We start from the raw sequence: 20,522 nt of genomic DNA, 5'->3' as shown, positions 1-20,522 counted from the left end.
GAGCAAATTTCATCTCCCTGACCACTCCCCACTCATCTGATCATTCTCTATCCAATTTCGATTTCCTCCATGGCATTGGCCACTCTCCAGAACTAGCATATTCATATATTCAGCTTTAATTGCCTCTAGCGCCTGCTTCCATGTATACAGATATTCTGTAAGGAACGTAAGGACAAGGAGTGGGCTCGCCTATCTCAGACCACGTGAAGTGTGCAATACATATACATTGAATGAACAAATCTAAGAAAGATATAAAAAGTTAGACTGGGCTGATTAGATCTGTGAGAAAATGATATTAAAAGCTAAATTCAGGAATTAGGTTTTACTGTTCTGACATCCAATGAGAATGTCATTCATCAATGTTTGCAAGTCATTCAAGGCAAAGGAAATAAGAACAGGAGAAATTTATACATAGTGTTACTATGAGAGTTTCTACAGCATGTAATATCTGAAGAGCACGGTGGAATGAGCTACAGACAGAAGCTGTGGGATATCCAGAACATCCCCAAGCTGTAACGTTTCAACAAGAGATCGGATCTTGGCATCTGAAGAGGGCCACAAAGTGAACATGGACATAGAGAGCTAGGACAAGAGCACATGGAAGTGAGACCTGCAAACTCATAGCCATGTAGAGCTCTAAAAGGAAACATGATGTACAACTGTGAGGGCAAGGATCTCTACCTATTTGGAACCTAAGCTGGCCTTCATGTACTGCAGAAGACAGGAAGTACCTTGGGACTGCAGAGTAGAGGCACCCTCCCGAAAAAGAGATACTACTCTGTACTAATGATAGCAGTGCTGATACCATAGTTTCCATGGGAGGAGTTTGTTTACAGCCAGGTCTCCTAATGACAGCACATACATTAACCAAGATTTGTCTATCCCCTTGCTCTAATTAAATTTTTGGGTTAGACACAATCATTCATCTGGCCTGAAACACTGATGAGCCCACTTGGAATGTAAAACCCCAAAGCAAGTCAATAGTTACTAAATTTAAAGGAAGCAATCAATTTGTAATTCGAATTTATGTACATCTTTTCTCCACTTTGGATCTGTCTTATTTCCCTTAAGTTCCTCTGGTCATTAAGATCGTCAGCAAAGTTACAGTCTCAGTGTATCTGCAAATAACTAAAGGAAAATGTATCAGGCATCTAAGGACAGAGACTTTATAGGTATGGCATTCATAGTCTCATTCCTTCACAGAGATCCTGGCATTTTTTCCATAAATGTTTACAGAATGAACGAGAAAAATCTTTATAACTCTTAAAAGAATGAATGAAAAAATCTTTATACCTCTTGCAGCTTGTCATGATAGTTCATGCCTACAATCCCAGACCTCCTAAGACTGAGCCACAGTGATTGCTGCAAGTTCTAGATGGGCTTGGGCTACAAAAGTTAGTATTCCAGGCCAGCCTGGGCTACAGTTTAGGACCTTGCCTCACAAAAATTAGTTTCACAAACAACATCTCCGACACCCCTGACCCAGCCTATGCATATGTCTATGCACACAAGTACTCTCAAAATTCCCATATGCTCATTCTTCCCTTTGACATGTGCATTTTAATAACCAAACACTGAAACAATAACCATTTGTTTCCCAAGAAAGATGATTTTAATTAACATTCCATCCAAACATGCCAATCATTCAGCACCTTAAAAATGAATTCAATTTATATCAGAAAAGCTGTTCCCTTTTCCCTAAAAAGCATATAACTTTTAAGGACTCAGTTGGCATCTCCAGTTCATAAAAATCTTATTTATCCATCATGCTTTCCCTGAAAGCCCGGTTTGTGTCGATTTGCTAACTTAAACCTCCTTTACTTCTGCTTAGGCTAATATCTCACCCTTGCTCCTTTTTGTCAATTCTTAATACTTCTGAAACCTCCATCTGCTTTCCTAAGGGGATGACAATAGCCAGACTACACTTTCAGCCTCCTAGGGTATCCTGCCCTGGAGATTCTCAGCAGGCATTTGGAAATTGGAGTTAGCCCAGAGCTCCGGAGTGAATTAAGGATTGGTGATGTTAGTTTGGGAATCATTAGTGTAGGGGTTAAAGGTGAAACTATGTAAAGAGATGAAATTACCCAGGGAGTCAACATAACAAGAGAGAAGACGCAGATCGATGACAGGAACTCAGGAGTTGCAACATTTAAAGAGGTGAGGAGGGAGCAAATGTATGTGTACAGTGAATGGTTATATACATGCACTAGTGTACTGTGTGTGTGTGTGTGTGTGTGTGTGTGTGTGTACCAGAAATCCCAACAAAGCAAATTTAATGAATATTACAAACACATCAAGATAAATGGTGATTACTTTTCAGCAAAAGAAGCTATGTTCAGGTGCAGGCATGTCCAGATGTCCACCTGAATGAAGCTAAGAAGCAGCCTTCAAATTCTGACAAATGGTGGTTGTAGATAACTTTTGGGAAAAGCAGTCTTCCTAGTGTGGTTCTGTGGACAGTGTGCAAGACCAGCCACACATGGATGCATGCAAGATACAGGTGAAGATCCCAAAGCACCAGAAGATTAAGCATTAGTAAAGAATAAGATTGGTACTGGGTATCACAGACAATGACGTTAATAACCACTCTTGCATATTGACTCTTTCCCTTGTGTCGGGAATCAATGCATAGTATTTCTGTGCATGGCTTAACTTTTTCCTCATCATAGCTCTAAAAAGTCACTACATTTTTCATTAGAGAAAACCAGAGGCAGCAAAGGTTAAATAAATTACCCAAGGTCACACAGTTAGGCCATGGTAGTGCTAGGATGGTACCCAAGTTCTCTTTGAAACTGAAAGCCCCTACTGTCAGCCACTGAAGTTAACACCTCCACACTTATGCTAGCTAGATAGCTATGCTTGGGGAGAAGGGAGCTGAAACTGATGAAGTACCTCTTAGTATTTACAAGGCTCTTTGCATTGAGTATCTCCTTTTACACATACATCATCAACTTTTAGGCTATATTTAGGTAAACCTTATGAGAACATATTCAAATAATTATATTTTGGGTTCTTTAAAAAAAAGCAACTCGAATCTATGTGACTGTAAACAACCTGTTATCATTCAAATGTACTTGCTACAATAGTTCCCAATGGTTTGAATTGTTTTTAAAATGTGGCATCATTGATTAGGTGGTTGTTTTTAAGATTCAAATTAGTAATAACTTTTAGTTAAAGTTTTTAAGATTCAAAGGCATCAGGTAACTGAGGGAAATTTGGCAGCACGCTCTTAAAAGGCCTGTCCTGGCCTTTAATTTTGACAATTCTTGCATGCAGATGCAGTGGCAATAATGTTCAAGATGGGAGATTGGGCGTAGAATGAAGTGCAGCAGCAGAACTGGTTGCCATGTCAGCATCCTTTCATTCCTTAAAACAGTAGAAAAATAAAGCCAGGGCTGGTCAAAACATTGAGTGCTAACTCAATCAGAAGCTTGGGAACTCCATACAAAAGGATACACTGGAAATCCAACTAACTACTTTACCTGTGACCCAACAAAGATCTTAGAAGATCCAATTGGTTATCGGGAAGAAGGAGAGACAGAGTGTGAGTGAATGAGTGACAACAACTCTAGCAATTAATGTTTTTCTGTCTATAGAAAACCAAATGAGGTTCTGGTCTAAAGCAATTAGTATCACTGCTAATTGTGCATGTGTGGAGCAATAATACTAGGCATTTGGGGTGGCTCGCACTGATTGTTCCCTTCTTCCTCTGGATTACAAAAATCCATTCAGACAGCCAAATAATAGCAAGTACTTAGGCAAATTGTTAATTATGAGGCAGAGATAATCATAATCTTGTACATTTATGAAACTGAATATAAAATGAGGATTACCAAATGAATTGTTGCTTTATTATTTTACCAGTGACTGAAAAATATGCTAGCCCTGCAAACAGTTTTCATACATCATTCATTCAGTCCACCAGAATTCAAAAATGGCCCCATCAATATTTACCAAAGCTGTTTCTTTCCCTTCTCACCACCTGCACTTCTCTTTTCTTTCTCACTAAGACTGTGTGTAAGGTTGCTCTGACGACTTCTGCTCCAGCTCAGCAGCACCATGATAAAAATAAGAGTATGTCAGAATGGTGCTACCATATGACTTTCAAAGCAGAAAAAGAATAAAAACTATCAACACTTCTCCTATAAAAATAATTACAAGGAAAATTAATCCCTATCTTATTGACTATTCTCCTAATAATAATCCACAAAATTTTATTCACATATGAGTAAATCAAAGCTCACAGTGGAAATGGGATCTGCTCAAAGTCACTGCTCTAGGCAGTAGTGACGTAATATTCTTGCCATGAGGACACATATCCAATCTATGATCTTTGAAATACTCTCCCATATTATGTGTGATGAAGTATTGATGTCTGTCTATACCTTTTATCTCAATGAATTAAAAACTGACTACAGCATGAAAGGATGACTTTCTTCTTCTCAGTCGTCAGATAGGTCCACAGGATACTAAGATGAATATGGAAGCCAAATTCATGAAAATAAACTGGTCATTTTACAGAGGGTCTATCTAATCTATTTTTCCAAGAGCCTGTGCTAGTGGAAGAATGATAAGCTCATCACTTTTCTACTCTGATTTATTTAGTCAGGCAGAGGTATAGGTAGGCAGGAAAAGAAAACAGAGGCACTGGTAAATATTTCTAGAGCCAATAAACCTACAATAAGCCAAATACAAAACTGGTGAACACCACAACTTTAGAAAAAAATGCCAAGCAAATAGAGTATGCCATTGGGGAAAAAAAGGCCTATCATTCTCATTAACCTCTTCAGCACTGGTGACAATATGATATAGCCATGGCAACAGTGGGTACTTTCTTGGAGCATTTTCATTGTTCCTTCTTCCCCACAGAAAATAACTTTCTTGTGTCTGGTTAGATTTGTTCTCCAGCAGAGCTCATATGACCAAGGCCTACTGCTAATGGGGTTACTCTACCTTTTAACCCCGTAGGCACGTTGGTCCAATGGTTCTGTAGGCATGTAACCCCATAGGAAATGTTGGTTCAATTGTTCTGTAAACCACCATCTATCTTAGGAAGACACAGGCATGCCTAAGCACTGTAAAGACTTGGTTGATGGTGGGGATCTTCTTACCCAGACATTCTTCTATGTTATCTAATTTCAGCTAACTCTCAAGAGTGGTGGGGCAAGCTAAATCTTCATCCCACTTCCAAATGGGATCTGCCATTACACCCAAGACTACATGCTGCTTTAAACTAAAACAAGCCAAGTATCTATGATTTTAAAAAAATAACTATTTTGCATTGCAATTAAACTGGCAGGATATTGCAGAGTGTTTTTATTTTCTAGCTTCCTCAGGCTCAGATAAACTAAAAATGCATTGTTACTTACCTAGATGCATCTAGAATCTGAAAAATCCTCCACCTGTTAAAGGAACAGTAAAACCAATCGATAGCAAAAGCTTGCCAAGAGAATAATTAAAATAATAAAAATATCAATTTTGCTTGGATATCATATTTTTACAGTATCCCAAACAGTAAGGAAATAGTTCATGGGTAGCTTTCCCATTTTGTTCCCCATTAGCTCATCTCCAGCAAATAGGGACATTCCAAATCACGAGGCTGAAAAGAGCATGGCAGCATTGATAACCAATCCTCTGCATTGCTGTTGGCATAAAATGATGGATCTACCACTTGCACTAACTTTATTCTCTTTCTCCGGGGCAGTGGGAAACTAAGCAAGGAGAAAAACCAAGAAACCCAAACCCAGACCAAGTCTAACCCTGTAGCATGGATGAAATGGAAAGAGTTCATTGAAAGTACTGAGGAGAGATTTTTAACATCATTGGAAATATATAAACACGGATAAAAGAGATAAAAAAAAAACCTTTTAGACTTTGCATATACTCTTAAATGAGATGAAAATTCAAAGCATGCATGTATACACAGACAGACAGACAGACAGACAAACAGACACACACACACACACACACACACACACACACACACACACACACACGCAGTGAAAAATAATTCCTTTCTGTAGTGACTGCCACCCAAACAGATGTCCATCAAAGTAAGTAAATAATAGCTCATTTATAAAACTTGCTTAGATCTTTCTCATAACACAAGTCTTAGGATTCACAAAACATTAACTCTACAGTGTAAAGTTCTTTTAGTTTTTTTTGCATTTGCATTTGTGTGTGTGTGTGTGTGTGTGTGTGTGTGTGTGTGTGTGTATGGAGGTCAGAGGACAATTTGCAAAAGTTGTACACCCAGGGGATTAAACTCAAGTCTTTAGGCTCAATCACAAGCTCCTTGAGCACTGAGCAATCTCGCATGTGTGAACTTCTCATATGAACAGCATCTCTGAAGTTGTACCCTGGGCACTTTGTGACTCAGTGAGCTTCCTGATTTTAATTAGACCATAACAAGGGCCATTATAAATTTTTACACTTTTTTGTGCACAAAAAAAATGTTATAAGGGCCTGTGAGTTTTTATGGGAGAAATGTCTTTTGATATAAAAAATGTTTCATTTTTATATGAAAAATCAGTGCAGGTTTCTGTTAATAGCGTAGCCAGTAGCAGAGCCTTGTCTGCATCCTCACTTGGGAAACAGTAGATGAATTTTTAAAAATACTGAGTCCTGGGTATAGTTAGACCTCACTTACCTGCTTCTCAGTTGTTAAGACTGCCAGGGAAACAAGTGTTATGAGAAACCAACATGATATGCCTGTTGAGTTCTGACACTCCATCTTTTAAACAAGATACCCCCCACAAATTAGCTTGATATTCAAAGCCCAATGTATTCTCTTCCACTCCAGTCACAAAAGGAAGAAATTTAGAGTATACTATTCCGCCTCATGACATAAAATCCTTATACAATGAAGACAGCTTAGGAGCCCTTTTACCACACTTGGTCTGGTGAACAAAAGAAAATACAACTTTGGATAAAAATACAAACAAAAACCCCTAACAAAAACAGCAATAAGAAAAAATGAAAAATGAAAACAAGACCACATGTTAATTTTTTTTAGCTCCAGTAAATTCCAAAGCAAAATATACAGTAGTTTCAAAAACCATAATTTCCATTATACTATCTTAATGGAAATCCTCAAAATGATGTAAATATTTCCATTGATTTACTGATTTGTATCAGAGCTGGGTTAAAATTTACTTCAATCAAGAGCCATTATCTCTTCAGAGTATCATTTTTTTTTTATTTCTAGGCAAAGTTCCCTCGTATGTGTTAATATTTTCCAAGTGATTGCTTTGATAAGACTTTAAGGAGCTCACTGTCTTACCTGATGTCCAGCCAGCCAGAGGTGCAGTATTCAATGATGATCCATGAAGATGTTACAGGTACACCGATCAAATGGGTGGACAGTCATTGCAAGTGACCGAAGACCATAGGGGAAAGGTTAAAGAGAGAGAGAAAGAGATGCACACTGATTAGAAGAAAAGGAATTAATTTCAAATTTTATTTCATACAAATGTACACATACTCTCTCTTTGGGATGGTTCTCAAATGGAATCCCTTAAAAAGATCCTTTAATCATGAAGTCATTCAAACTGTATTTATTATCCATTATGTGCCAGGAATTGCTATAGGATTGAACAGTGGATAAAACAAACAAACAAACAAACAAACAAATCCTTCCGTTCTGCAGGCTCTGCAATCTTGTGGAATATTTTGTGGGCCATATACTTGAAATAAGAATTTTCCAGAAATATACCACATGTGAAAGCATTTCTCCTGGTTTTATTTATTCTTTATGTATGGAGAAAATAACAAATGGCATCACAGTCAACATTTTTAGTAGAAGAACTGCTTTCTGATTAGAAGGAACACTAAGTTATGGTCTCCTCCCCCTAAAAGCCCTTCCCACAGGCTGTCCTAAGCCTCCCTGGCTTGCATTTTGAAAGGCTGTGAAAACAGGAAGTCTCTCAGTAGCACTGTCAATAATAGCTCAGTCAGTTCCACATCTTAATCCAGTTTTTCTCATTGACTGTTATTGTTTTCTCTAAGAGGTGGCCCAGGTGCCATGCTGAGATGAGACCCATTAGTCCCCAGCAAGCCCCATCCTGGGAAAACAGCAGACCTGGGAAGACAAAGGAGACAGGGATACTGGGCTAAATTCAAGGAGATGGGAATCAACCTTCAAATGTTGGCAATTTTCTAAAAATGGCAAGTTAGTAGGGAAAGTAAAAGAGGGAAGTGAATTCAGAACACATCACTGGAATAATGGGAATGTGAGAGTATCTGAGATTTTGAAATTTTAAAGAGGAATTCATCTTTTCTTTGCAACTATTTCATACATGTATACAATGTATTTTATTAGATTCCTCCCATTGCTCTTTCTTATCATCCTATCTATCCTGTTGAGCTCCCTCTTTCCCCAGTTACAACCATTCTTACTCTCATGCCATTTATTGTGACCCCCTGAGTTAAATTGGGGTAGATTGCATGAGCATGGATGATGGGGCCTATTTTACAGGAGTTTGGGACACTTAGAAGTGCCGATACCACTGAGGAAAATGACTTCAGATGGGATTCATTTTAACTGGGAAACTCAAACTACAGCATCTACCTTTGGTGTTTATAGTATTAGGTTTGCTGCTTGCGGTTTCAGAAATAAAATTAAAGCAATTCACTTTGATATTAAGACCCAAATCAAGACTTTAAGAAGAGCAAAATAGAATAGCAATGTAGGAGCTCTTGCCCAGGAATCAGGATCCCTGGTTTATGGTCTTGATTTGATCTTGGGTGATGATCTTCTCCATTGTTTTTCTTGAGAAGATTCAGGAGATGAAATAGTTCAACAAGCTAGTGTCTTACCCACTCATTACCAAGCCTACTACCTTTACCTTCCATTTTTGAGCTGTGTTAGTTGAAAATATACCAATCTCTAGTTGTTTTTTCAATAGGAGGTCAGAGACCCAGCACTCCTGCATTCACAAGCAAAGGAGACATAGGCAGGACAACAGTGTCCAAACTGAAATGCGGCCAAAGATCATTCTGTTCGGGAAAACAGCTCTGTGTAAATATACAAAGTGGCTGGTTCTTTGTGATGAAAAATTTACATAAAAATTTGAAAACTACCTGCTCGACTCTCTTGCCTACCAAATGGGACAAGTATAATGTCTGTAATCATAATGATATTCGAGATACATACAAAATATATTGTTATGAGTGATGCTCATTTAGAAGAGAATGTAATCCAGTCTGAGCAGAAACCTGGTGCCTTTTGTAAGCAGGCCAAGGAGTTTGAGTATAGAAAGGTAGTTCTCAAGTTACTTGTAATGATTTGATGCAATTATACACAGAAACCCGGTGGCAGAGGACAGGAATCAGAGTCAACAAGCAAAAAACTTTTTTTGTCCAGGAAGAAGACCAGATAAGACAACAGTCCAAAATGATAGTGACTGAGGCAGACCACAGGAATACCTCCCAGGCCTGTCACTGAGTCATCTTTCTCGGGGAACAGAACCAAGTTGTCAAAACCATGCTCAAAAAGACTTCTATGTCAATGGCCACAGTGAAATGAACCACATTTTGTGGAACCATAGTATTGTGGAGAGATGTGCCCTAATATCTGTGTTATACTGTTTGACCACTTTGTATTATTCTTCAGTCTATGCCAAGTCCACATGAAATCATGCACACTGCATCAGACAGGGTACTTCACGGCTGGGCCGAGAAGACTGCAATCCAGGTCAACCTTCCTAAACTGTGCTTTTGGAGTATCTGTTTTAATTCCTCAAGGTCTAGCCTTTGCCACAACTGCGAAGTCCTCTAAGTTTGTTTTGGTTGTTTCTTTCACAGTAACTCCCTTTCTCTAAGACACTCAAGTTGGTTTCCAAACTTACCTTTGTGTCTTTATATTTTCTGCCAGCCAACAAGGATTTCAAACTGTTTCTTTTTTTAAATTTGGGCAACAGTCATAGGAATACAGAACCTTTTAGAACCACAGTAATTACTCTTCATTGATTTTGCCTTCAACCTTCTGACAATTAGGAAGGTTTTTTTAAAATATACCCTCTAATAACAGAAGGCATAACACAGATCTACTTATAGTGAAGTGTTTCATTCATAGCTACTGGTTCCTTATTCCCTATATTCAACAAAGGAAGGGAGAAACAAATACTATATAGTACAAGGAGACAGAAAGAAGCTTGGACTAGAACTAAATAATTAAGGTCTTCATTCCAGACCTGCCATTATCTGGCTCAGAACTTTGATAAGCCCGTTCCTAATCAGAGAAGTTAGTTGACTAGGTCCCTTTTCCAAGTTCTCTATTCTCTCTAATATTCTAAGACTCTGTGATAAACTTGGCATAGTCAGGAACATTCCCATGAACTATACAGCCTAGGTCTCATAAACAGAAACACTAGACAGAAAAACTCCTCAGTTTTTCTAAAAGACCCCATGCCAAAAGCTGGGTAGACAAGTTGGTCCTCACTTGTCTACTCTTCCTGTCAGATCCCCAGACAGCACACTAAACCCCCAGACATCTGTGCATGGCCATGCCCAAGAATTTCCATGACACTGGGAGCACAAGCAAGGAGATACCTAACTTGGGCATATTAAGCCAATTTAAGGAACACTATTGATGACTTAGCATGCTACATCTCTGAGGTTATAGTTGTTGTGAGCTATAAACTTAAAAAGTAATATGGACACATCAGTTCTTTGGGGGTGGCAAATCCTTTCGTTACCACCTGTAATGATAACAAAGAGTCAGCACCTATCTCAAAATGCCTATTACATCATGTCTGAGTCAGAACACAAATGGCTGCTATAAACAAGTGATACAGAAAGATATTTTGGGCATTACCCATTAATCTTGGACATTTTAGATCTGAGGGCCCTATCCACTTGCTCTTCCATACCCTGACTACCATAAGTCTAGATTCAGTCTCTGTGTATCTACCCCTGGAATGAGAGTGTATAAAGAGTCACTCTAAGGACTGTGTGACATCTTTTAGGGACTATTGGAGTCACTCAATCTTTTCCTGATACTGAGATCCTTCTGGGGACTGGGATTCAGCAGAGAGTACAGAAGTGGTGGAGCCAAGCCCAAGACCTATCTTAATAGTATGTCACTCACACTGTGTCTGCTAGAGTCTGCTTAGAGGTAGCAAGCAAGCATCTTCTCTCAGACACAATCACACCACACTTCAGAACAACTAAAGACCAAGGGCTGCAAAAGACTGGAAAACAACTACAAAAGACACCAGGGATGTTTCATTCTTTTTCTCTAGTAGCTGTTAATTTATAAACACCCTTTTTATGCTTCTTGCTAACTTACGTTGACTACTTCACTCATTATCAATCCGATTCTTTTATTCCTTTCATTTGAAGAACAATGCCAAATACCTGGGCCCTTTATTGCTGAAGCACCAATCATGTTTTGGAAACAAAGTGGATCTGATGAGAAAAATTGCTGCGCAACCCCTTTCAAATAAGAATTTTCTTCTCTGCTGCTGGTAAATCAGTCAGTTCTCAGCTGCAGATGCCTGCTCTCAGCTGTTTAGTGTCTGCGTTCCTGGCAGACCACCCTCTTTTTTCCTCCCCCACTCTCACACACCAGAATTTAGTAAAATTCCTCTATTTTGGCATCATAAGAGTGCCCTCTAGTGATGATCCAATTAAGAACCTGGGGACCAAGGAATTCTTAGGTTATGGTGGGAAATGGGTTTGTTCTTAACTTGCCCTTGACCATCTGAAGGCATCTACAGCACCTGTTTATCAATTCAGTCTTTCTCAAAGCAGGGAAATGAGTGTAATAGAGTAAACAAAACCGAATAAAGTGTAGGGACACAGACCTTAGAAAACCTAACATCCTGCTTCTTGAGAAGTATTAGCATTCATGATGCAGGACCCCTGTATGAGTTATAAAATAAGTATGCAGACACAAACTGACTCATCAGTTGAAATCTAGCAACTATTTTCATACAATCCTTAAGAGTTCCCTGTGGGGAAACATCTGGGGTTATGTGATGGGACCTAGGAGTATGTTTATCAATTTGTTCACATGAATATTTTTCAACAGAAAGGAAAGAACCAAGAGTCCCTTAGAAATTTCCCCAAGTATACCAGGCTTGCCATCCACTGTAAGAAAGACTCGAAAAAAGTCATTTACAATATGTAATATAATATAAAATTAATATAAGGAAGTACTTGGGGTCATTGCCTCCCATTTTACATCCAGGTTTAAGAGTTTATGGTCTGGAAGATCCACGGTGCATGCTATTTTAGCACCAGTTCAAATCAGCAAAAAGGTTTCCACTGTATCTTTTATAGTCAATGATGCAGGGCACTACAACTTTATTGTATCCATAATATTTTATGTTGACACAGACAAAAAGTGTGGCAAATTGCCAGCATGGAGTATAATTGCTTCATTAATATGTTAGCATGTTTCACCACAGGGACTGTAAAAAGGTCCCTAACAAGTAATCGTTTGGCCAGTGCTAACATGAGGATTGAGATCATTCCCAAGAAATGTTTAGTGAAGTTGCTAACAGGATCAGACTCATGGGATGATGCGTTCTAGATATATGGCACTCCTTTTCATCAGGGGGCTTAGGTTTCTGATGAAGTCAAATCATGATGAGAACAGTGGATCTGATTGGAAACTTCATTCTAGCTGTCCCAAAACGAAGAGTTAATTGTGAACTGAAGTTGAGTGAGCAAGGGTTCTGGCAATTGTGTTTGAACCCCAGCTCCTCATCTTTGGTTACTTCAAATTGTCAGGCTCAGTTTTGTTTTGTTTTTTTTTTTCCAACAAAACTGGGAGCCCTTCGTGATCTGCAGCAAATCCCAAGTGACCCATAAAATATCTATTCAATTTAATAATCTTCATGAAAAAGGAAGGAAGGAGGGAGGGAGGGAGGGAGGGAGGGAGGGAGGGAGAGAAGGAAAGAAGGAAGGAAGGAAGGAAGGAAGGAAGGAAGGAAGGAAGGAAGGAAGGAAGGAAGGAAGGAAGGAAGCTAGCTAGTTAGCTACATCATCTTATTCAAATGTTTTCATCTTATTCAGATGTGATGCATGGGATCAAGTAAATGAAACATTTGGGTAATGGTCTTCATCATTATTTAAAAGCAACTGTGACAAGGACTTTGATACGCCACTGTTCTTCTTGCCTCCACTTACCCAGCTAGTGCCTTCTGCAGAAGTTGGGAGCTGAGAGATCATGTTTTTATTCACATTTAGGAAGGTGAGAGAATGAAGCAGAAGCTGAGTGAGGCTATAAAACCTCAAAGCCTGGCCTCAGTGATGTACTTCCTCCAATGTGAAAAACAAATAAAAAACACATTTCTGGGATTGTTCTCTAAATAACTACAAAAACAAAACAAAAACCTTTAAAGGTACCATAATCTCCTCAAACAGCACCACCAACCACAGACCAAGTGTTTGAATACATGAGCTTATTGGTGGACATCATCTCTGATTAAACACACAACACCTACCAAACAGAAATTACTATTTTATTTTGACGCCTGCTGCCATGCCTCCCCTGTCATTATGGACTTGCCCTCTGGGACCATAGGCCCAAATAATCTTTTTTTTCTGTAAGTTGCTTTTGATCATGGTATTTTATCACACTAATCAAATAAATAAATAAATAAATAAATAAATAAATAAATAAATAAATAAATAAATAAGTGAGTGAATGAATGGATAGATAGATAGATAGATAGATAGATAGATAGATAGATAGATAGATAGATAGATAGATAAATGATAGAGCTGATATAGTGCTCCTAGTCAGATTTTCCCTGCATTATCTATTGGAGCATTTCTTTTGAATGATTAATAAAAGTTTTGTAGACTGTAGGCAAAATCAGGACCAAAAATACTCAGTGTCTTTGTCCTCCAAAATATTGGGCACAAAATACCAAAGTACAGGAAACATTAGAAGAGTCTGCCAGAGAAATACATGTTTTCCAGAATTACTGGGACTTATCCCTGGATGACGAATAATAACATCCATACCATTAACTAACATGTAACTAGTACTTACTCTATGCAGACACTATATGCTTTCCAGGAACTGTTTCACCCAGACAAGGAGTCTAAACTTAATATGCAGATGAGGAAACCACACGATGGGATGTGGAGATGGCGCAGGGGGGAAATGCACTTGTTCAGCCAGCCTGACAACCTGAGTTTGATCCCCAGGACCTATCTCAGGAAAAAGAAAATCAACGCTCTCAAGCTTTCCTCTGACCTTGGCATGCACAAATACAAACAAACAAACAGTAAATAAATAGATGCAATTAAAAACATAATTCAAAGAGAATGGAAAAATGCAGCTCAGAGAGACTAGCACAGTAAGTGGTAGAGTCTGCATTCAAATTCAGAATCCTAGGATGCCTGTCCCCAAGCTCATTAGCCACTAAGTTGTTCTAACTGAAATTGATTTTACCTTCACTGTAATGCTGTAAGGTAGACACCATTGTCATTTCACAGTGAAGACAGACGGACCTCAGAAGGCAACTTACTCAAGGTCATATAGCTAGTGAAGCCACTAGGACAGAAATATTCAGTCTGCCAGCCCCAAATATCAGGCCTTACACATTAGACTCTGTGTTTGTCTCAATGTTGCCCTGATATTGAAAGGGTCATTGTATATAATCATGCTAGGCATAGAACACTTCCACTGAGAGCTGAGGCTAGCACACTCCAAAGTACTTCCATGTTTCTCAAGGGACTGTTTTTCATTTTGAATTCCAAGGTAGAGTGCAAACCACTTGAACACAAGGAGACTAGATGAGAACTCAGTGTAAATCTTCCCCAGAGCTGTATTGTGCCTTAAACATAAATCAAGTGGCTGTGGGTGGGCCAGGTACCTTCAGGGAAAGGGAATTGGCAGGCAGATCAGGTCTCTCTGGAACAGTGAATAGAGCTGCCTTTTTTCTATTGTTCCTATATTTTTATCAATACAAAAATATGATTATGGTGGAGAGGCAGAATCCAGAAATGTAGGGCAAGGATACCAATGTACAGAGGGAACGGGCTGGAAGAAGAGTATGTGCCTTATTCTAAAAAGCCCTGTGTGATTACTGTGGGAAAAGGGTGAGTGGATGCCTTGAGAAATAATAGGTGTTGGTACTACACGGCGGAGTCCATCCACTAGCATGTCAAACCAGGCCATGAACAACTTGACAGCAACTTAATGTTAAACTTCCTAAAACAGGAAGGTATCCTTAAGAGACCATCAAACCCAAACTCGTCATTTATCACCTCTGAGAGAGAGAAATATCTATAGAGGTTCAAAGATTTCAGCATGGGCCCCCAAACAGTCTCCTAGCCCTTATGACTTTTAGTTGAGGAGTTTAAAAAGCACAAATATTTTCTCTTAAAAAGACAAGAAAAAACTCCAGGAGTCCCTGCAAGAGGTATAGGAGCAAAACGGCCAGGAGGAAGCTGGGATTAGAGGTTGTGGAATGAAGACCAAGCTTTCTTTTCTAACGGTGACTGTAAGATGTTCTTTCCTCACTTCTTGCTCAGGCCAGGAAACTGAGCCTTGAAGAGATGAAGCACCTTGCCCAGTGGAGCACAGTGAACACACAGAGAAGGAAGCTTCCAGGCTGCTCTCATTCCAAAGACTGTGGGATTTTCACAAAAGAGGTATGGAACGAACACATTTCTCTTTAGCTACATTCCTAGTACAAAATAAGTGCCTCCATGTTGAATTTTTATTTGACTTTGTAATTTCTGTAACGAAGCTGATCCAATGGATCCTTGGATAGTGCCTTGCTCTCAGCCTATTGAGAACACTTTGGCAGCCTTTATTATCTGGACTCAAGGAAAACAGATGTCATCAGAACAGCCTGTCAAGTCAAGTGCTTTTTAACCACCCCCATGTGAACTGGTGTGCCACCTCAGGCTGCTAAGGCCACCTCCCTGAGACATAAGAGATGCTGATCATGGTATCCAAGCTTCCAATGTACTGGGATGATGCTCTCAGAGTGTCTTCATACTGAAAAGCAAGAGACCTAGATGACATCTGCATCCAGAGATACTTTCTGAATATCTTCATACCTACTGGTGCAAGAAGCCCCACCTCCATTCACTAGTGATGGCCAGGTAGTAGTAGATCAGAGTCTGACAGACACTAACATTCTCAGCATATTCCTAAAGAATGGAAGAAGAATTTGGCGGTGCTTACTTGAAGTTAGACTTGCTGACTTGCTAATTACAGAAGTGGCCCCTCATTTGGCCTGCTCATTCTTCCTCATCAAAATGGGCAGTGCTCTGTATCACAGTCAAGGCAGAAAGCACCAGCGAGCTGGTTTTGTGAAAATCAAATCCTGGTTTCCCACTGACATGTATTACGATCAATCTCTAGCAACCCAACTTTTGGCAGTTGCCCTTCACACTCTGGCTTTAAGCTACTCTGGCCCTAACCCTCATCAGATGGGTAATGATCTGGAAACACACAAGAGCTACTCCTCTATAGGAGGCCCAATTTAAAAGGACCTTTCTCTAGAGAAGCCCTTGGTGCCTGTACCTTACATTTGACATGGTTGTCTCTCCAAACTAAAGGCATATCTCCCTTTGATTCAAAATTTATCTTCCAGTTCTTCTGAGATATGTATGCTTAATAGTTTTGTTTCCCATACAATTTATCTATTTGAAGTATACAACTTAGTGGTTTTCAGTGTACTCACAGAAATATACAATCGTCATCAAAAACATCTTGTCATTTCCAAAAGAAATCCTTGAAATTTTAGATCTACCTGTCCTATCCTGTTGTTCTCCCAGACCTGACTGCCATAAATGTAGTTCCAGGCTACGGATTTGTCTTTCTGGGACATTTCAAATAAAAACAATCATATGGTAGTAGTTGCCCTTTGGGCCCAGCCTTTTCTACTTAGCATATTGATTTCAAGGTTCATCTGTGTTATACATTACACTTGTCCCTCCCTCCTTCCTCCCTCCCTCCCTCCCTCCCTCCCTCCCTCCCTCCCTCCCTCCCTCCCTTCCCATAACCAAAATGCTCTATTACCCCGTATCCAAAATTTTAAGGAGTAAAAGTGTCTAAACAATTCTATCCTCACTCCCTTATCAAGTTAACAGAACTATCCTGAGTACATCCTGGGCTACAATTATTACTAGCACTATGATTATAGAGATGGACTGAGAAATACAGTGGACCCATTCTTGCATTCATTTATTCATTCATTCATGTATTCATCAAACACCCTATTGGATGTCTCTTATGTACTAGGAAAGGTTAGGCACATGGAATGTAAGACTGGTTTAAGATAAGACCCATGCCTTCCATGACACCACAGTGAAACAAGAAGCATAGGAAACCATGCATTATAAGGGGTAGTTCCATCAGACATTGTAGCTGTCCTGCCTGGCCCAGGTCCTGCCTGGTCAGGACAAATCTCTCCCACTCACGTCCCCCAAGTAAACACACAGAGACTTATGTTACTTATAAACTGTATGGCCATGTCAGGCTGCTTGGTATCAGTTCTTATATCTTAAATTAACCCCTTTCTATAAATCTATACCTTGCCACGTGGCTCATGGCTTACCAGTATCTTACATCATGCTTCTCCTTGTGGTGGTTGACAGCGTCATCCTGCCTCAGCCTTCCACCTCCCAGCATTCTCCTCCTCCTTGTCCCACCTACACTATCCTTCCTGCCTGGCTACTGGCCAATCAGCATTTTATTTATCAATCAATCATAGCAACAAGACATAACTACTGAAAATACCTATAAACTATGCTGTGTCCATTTGCCATTCACAGCTAAGAACTGGGTTCCTGACTCCACAGATGTTTGTGAAAGAACGCAGTTAGGGAGGAGAAAGTAGTCAGGAATTTGGGAGGGTTTTATACATGTTCTGCATTTTTAAATTGAGGTGAATCCATGCCATATAATATATGAATGGTTTAAAGTATGGAATTCAATGGGATTTAGAATAGTCATATATTGTCAAGCCATCACCTCTATCTAGTTCCAAAACATTTTCATCACCTCAAAGGAAACCTTGTACTCATTAAGCAGTTACTCCATCTCCCCCTCCACTCAGTGTGCAACGACCACAAATGTTTTCTGTCTAAATGGATTTGCCTACTGAGATTATTCATATAAGCAAAATCATAAAATTTGGCCTTTTAAAATCTGGCATATCTCACTACTTAGCATAATGTTTTTGAGATTGGTTCACGTTATAGCATGTACTACAATTTTGATCCTGTTTATAGCTGAACAATACTCCACTGGATGAATACACCACATTTTGCTTGTCAATTCACCCACTTCTGAGTATTTGGGTTGTTTCTGTTTTGCATGGTCACACTTCATGCCACTATGAAGATTCATATGCAAGTTGCTGTAGAGACATGTGTTTTCATTTCTCTTAGATTTAAACCTAAGGGGAGAACAGTGAATCATATGGTAATAGCATGTTTGACTTTTTGAGAAACTGCCAAACCCTTCTGTACAGCAGCTGTACCATCTTACATCCTCATCAGTATTGTACAGGATTTCAGGTTCTCCCGGAGCTTTGGCTTTATTTTTAACTCTCAGAGAAGAGTTCCATTAAATTGGAGACACCCAATTAGCCCAAATGATTGGCTGTAATGCTGGGCATTTGGATCTGGGCCTCTTAATTAATGCTTAGGCCAGCAGGAGAAACAAAGCAAACAAGGACAGAATGGGAGTGGGGGCTCTCCCCTCCTCCACAGCCCAGGAGTGTCTCTTGTGCATGCTTACATTCTAAAGGCTGGAGCTAGCAGGTCCACTCAAATGTTGTGAACCGTCCTCCAGGCCTTGTCTGTGGGATTCACAGCACCCAGTTCAGCAGAAGACCTAGAGAGGAAGGTTCTTGGCTGTAAGAACAAAGGACAGAGAATCCCACGTGATTTTAGGAGAGAAATGTCACAGAATCAATACCGAATATGGCAAAGAAAGAAAGAACAGTGATGCCTTCTCTGTTCCATGAGAAATTCAAAGTTTCAGTGGGTTCTGCAGGCTATTAAATACCGTGGTATTTGACACTGGCTGTGATGTGGATTTAGGAAATAAATAATAATGATGAATAACTAGCTCTCAAGATGATGGCATGTGAGTATATCACTGAAACTTGCCCCTTATGGCCTGTCTCTCTCCTTCAGTGATCAGACAGCTGGATGGCTACTGAATCCATGGCTCCTGCAGTCTGTATCACTCTATGGGCAGTTCAGCCTCATTCTGAGATGCCATTAAATCGTTCAAGCCATTCCATGCTATTTTCAGGCACTAAAACTGTCACTGTCAGGATGACATACCTCTTACCATCCAGGAAGGACTGAGGCACAATTACAAAGTCCCTCTTCAACAAGTTAAGAAGAAAGGAAAGAAAGCCTCCAGGTAGAATCTTGATGATCTGGATCAGTTTCAAAATCATTGACTCTTCAATAAACTGAGATTTTGATGAGCAGATTTGAAATCATATTAGGAGAGGCAATTTTTTTCCGGTGTATGTGTGTGCAGATAAGAGGTCAATCCTCTAGGTGTCATTCCTCAGGAGCCATTCATTTTGACTCTTTGAAACACGAGGGATTTTGTTTGTTTGTTTCGTTTTGTTTTGTTTGTTTATAGGACCTGGGCCTCGCCAATTAGGTTTGGTTGGTGGGTCAGAGAGTCCCTGGAATATGTCTGTGCCTCCAGTGTTGGGATAGATGTCTGGATAAGACTGGATTCTACTCATATATTTCAACTCAAACAACCTAGAACACATCAGATCAAAGAAATAAGTTTATAAAAAAGCAAACCAAATATCAAATATTTGTAAAATATAAAGCACTACCTTTTGCTAATAATTTTTGTTTTTTCAATTTTGTTTTTCATATAACTTGTTTCTGTGTTATTTGTGATAACATTTAATAAGTGGATTATCCTCATTTAAAATTAATTAAAACATGTTGAAATTTTCAGTTTTAAATATTACTACTTATATCCCATATAAGCAAAAACAATTTCGAGTACTTAATAATTTGGAGAAGGGGAATAAAGGGATCCTGAGGCTGACAAGCATGAGAACTGCTGATAATAAACTATTTCTCCCTTTAATTTGCTACATAGCACTAGCTGGAATCAACTTTGTAATCCTCCTGCTTATAACTCCTGGATGCTGCTGATTATAGGTATGCAGAATGATGCCCAGAGCTAGAACATAATTTGGATGGGACTTGTGTTCTGAAGCCCTGAGATTCTGAGTGTTGGCTCAGAGTAATGGAAGTCATCCTGTTTGGAACTCTGAGGGGCCAAGATTGAAAATGAATAATGGGAGTCCAACCCCTTCATTGTAGAGACCATGGAACATAGGGAAGGCAACGGTTATGGGTGTGTAACTCAAAAAGAGCTGAGGTCACATCTGGATCTTCAATGAGCCTCTTTGTAACCGGTGGCCTCAAAACTAACACTGGCACCTTCTACTTGTTGAGCTCTCCATCTGCATAGCACTGTGCTAAGAAACACTGTGCCTTAGGAAGCCAAAACCAAGCTCCATCCATACCCTCAAAACTTCCAC

At 39.5% G+C, this 20,522-nt stretch overlaps 1 protein-coding gene across 7 annotated transcripts in view; it reads right to left on the bottom strand.

Annotated features, from left to right (window-relative positions):
• The window catches only part of Hs6st2 (heparan sulfate 6-O-sulfotransferase 2), a 279,059-nt gene that overhangs the window by 72,066 nt on the left and 186,471 nt on the right, over window positions 1-20,522 (bottom strand). For 4 of the 7 annotated variants that reach the window (XM_006995340.4, XM_042269013.2, XM_076562438.1 and 1 more), the window contains exon 3: window positions 5,370-5,402. The exons of 2 other annotated variants lie outside the window; for them this stretch is intronic. In XM_006995340.4, coding sequence (XP_006995402.1) covers window positions 5,370-5,402 — 33 coding nt within the window. Of the gene's footprint in view, window positions 1-3,482; window positions 3,501-5,369; window positions 5,403-20,522 lie in introns of all 7 variants that reach the window. One more of the 7 variants, XM_042269012.2, reaches the window with a different exon arrangement.

Source organism: Peromyscus maniculatus, chromosome X, assembly GCF_049852395.1.
Source record: "Peromyscus maniculatus bairdii isolate BWxNUB_F1_BW_parent chromosome X, HU_Pman_BW_mat_3.1, whole genome shotgun sequence".
Lineage (NCBI taxonomy): Eukaryota > Metazoa > Chordata > Mammalia > Rodentia > Cricetidae > Peromyscus > Peromyscus maniculatus.
Note: the sequence above shows the minus strand (reverse complement) of the source record. Positions and strands in the feature narration are given on the sequence as shown.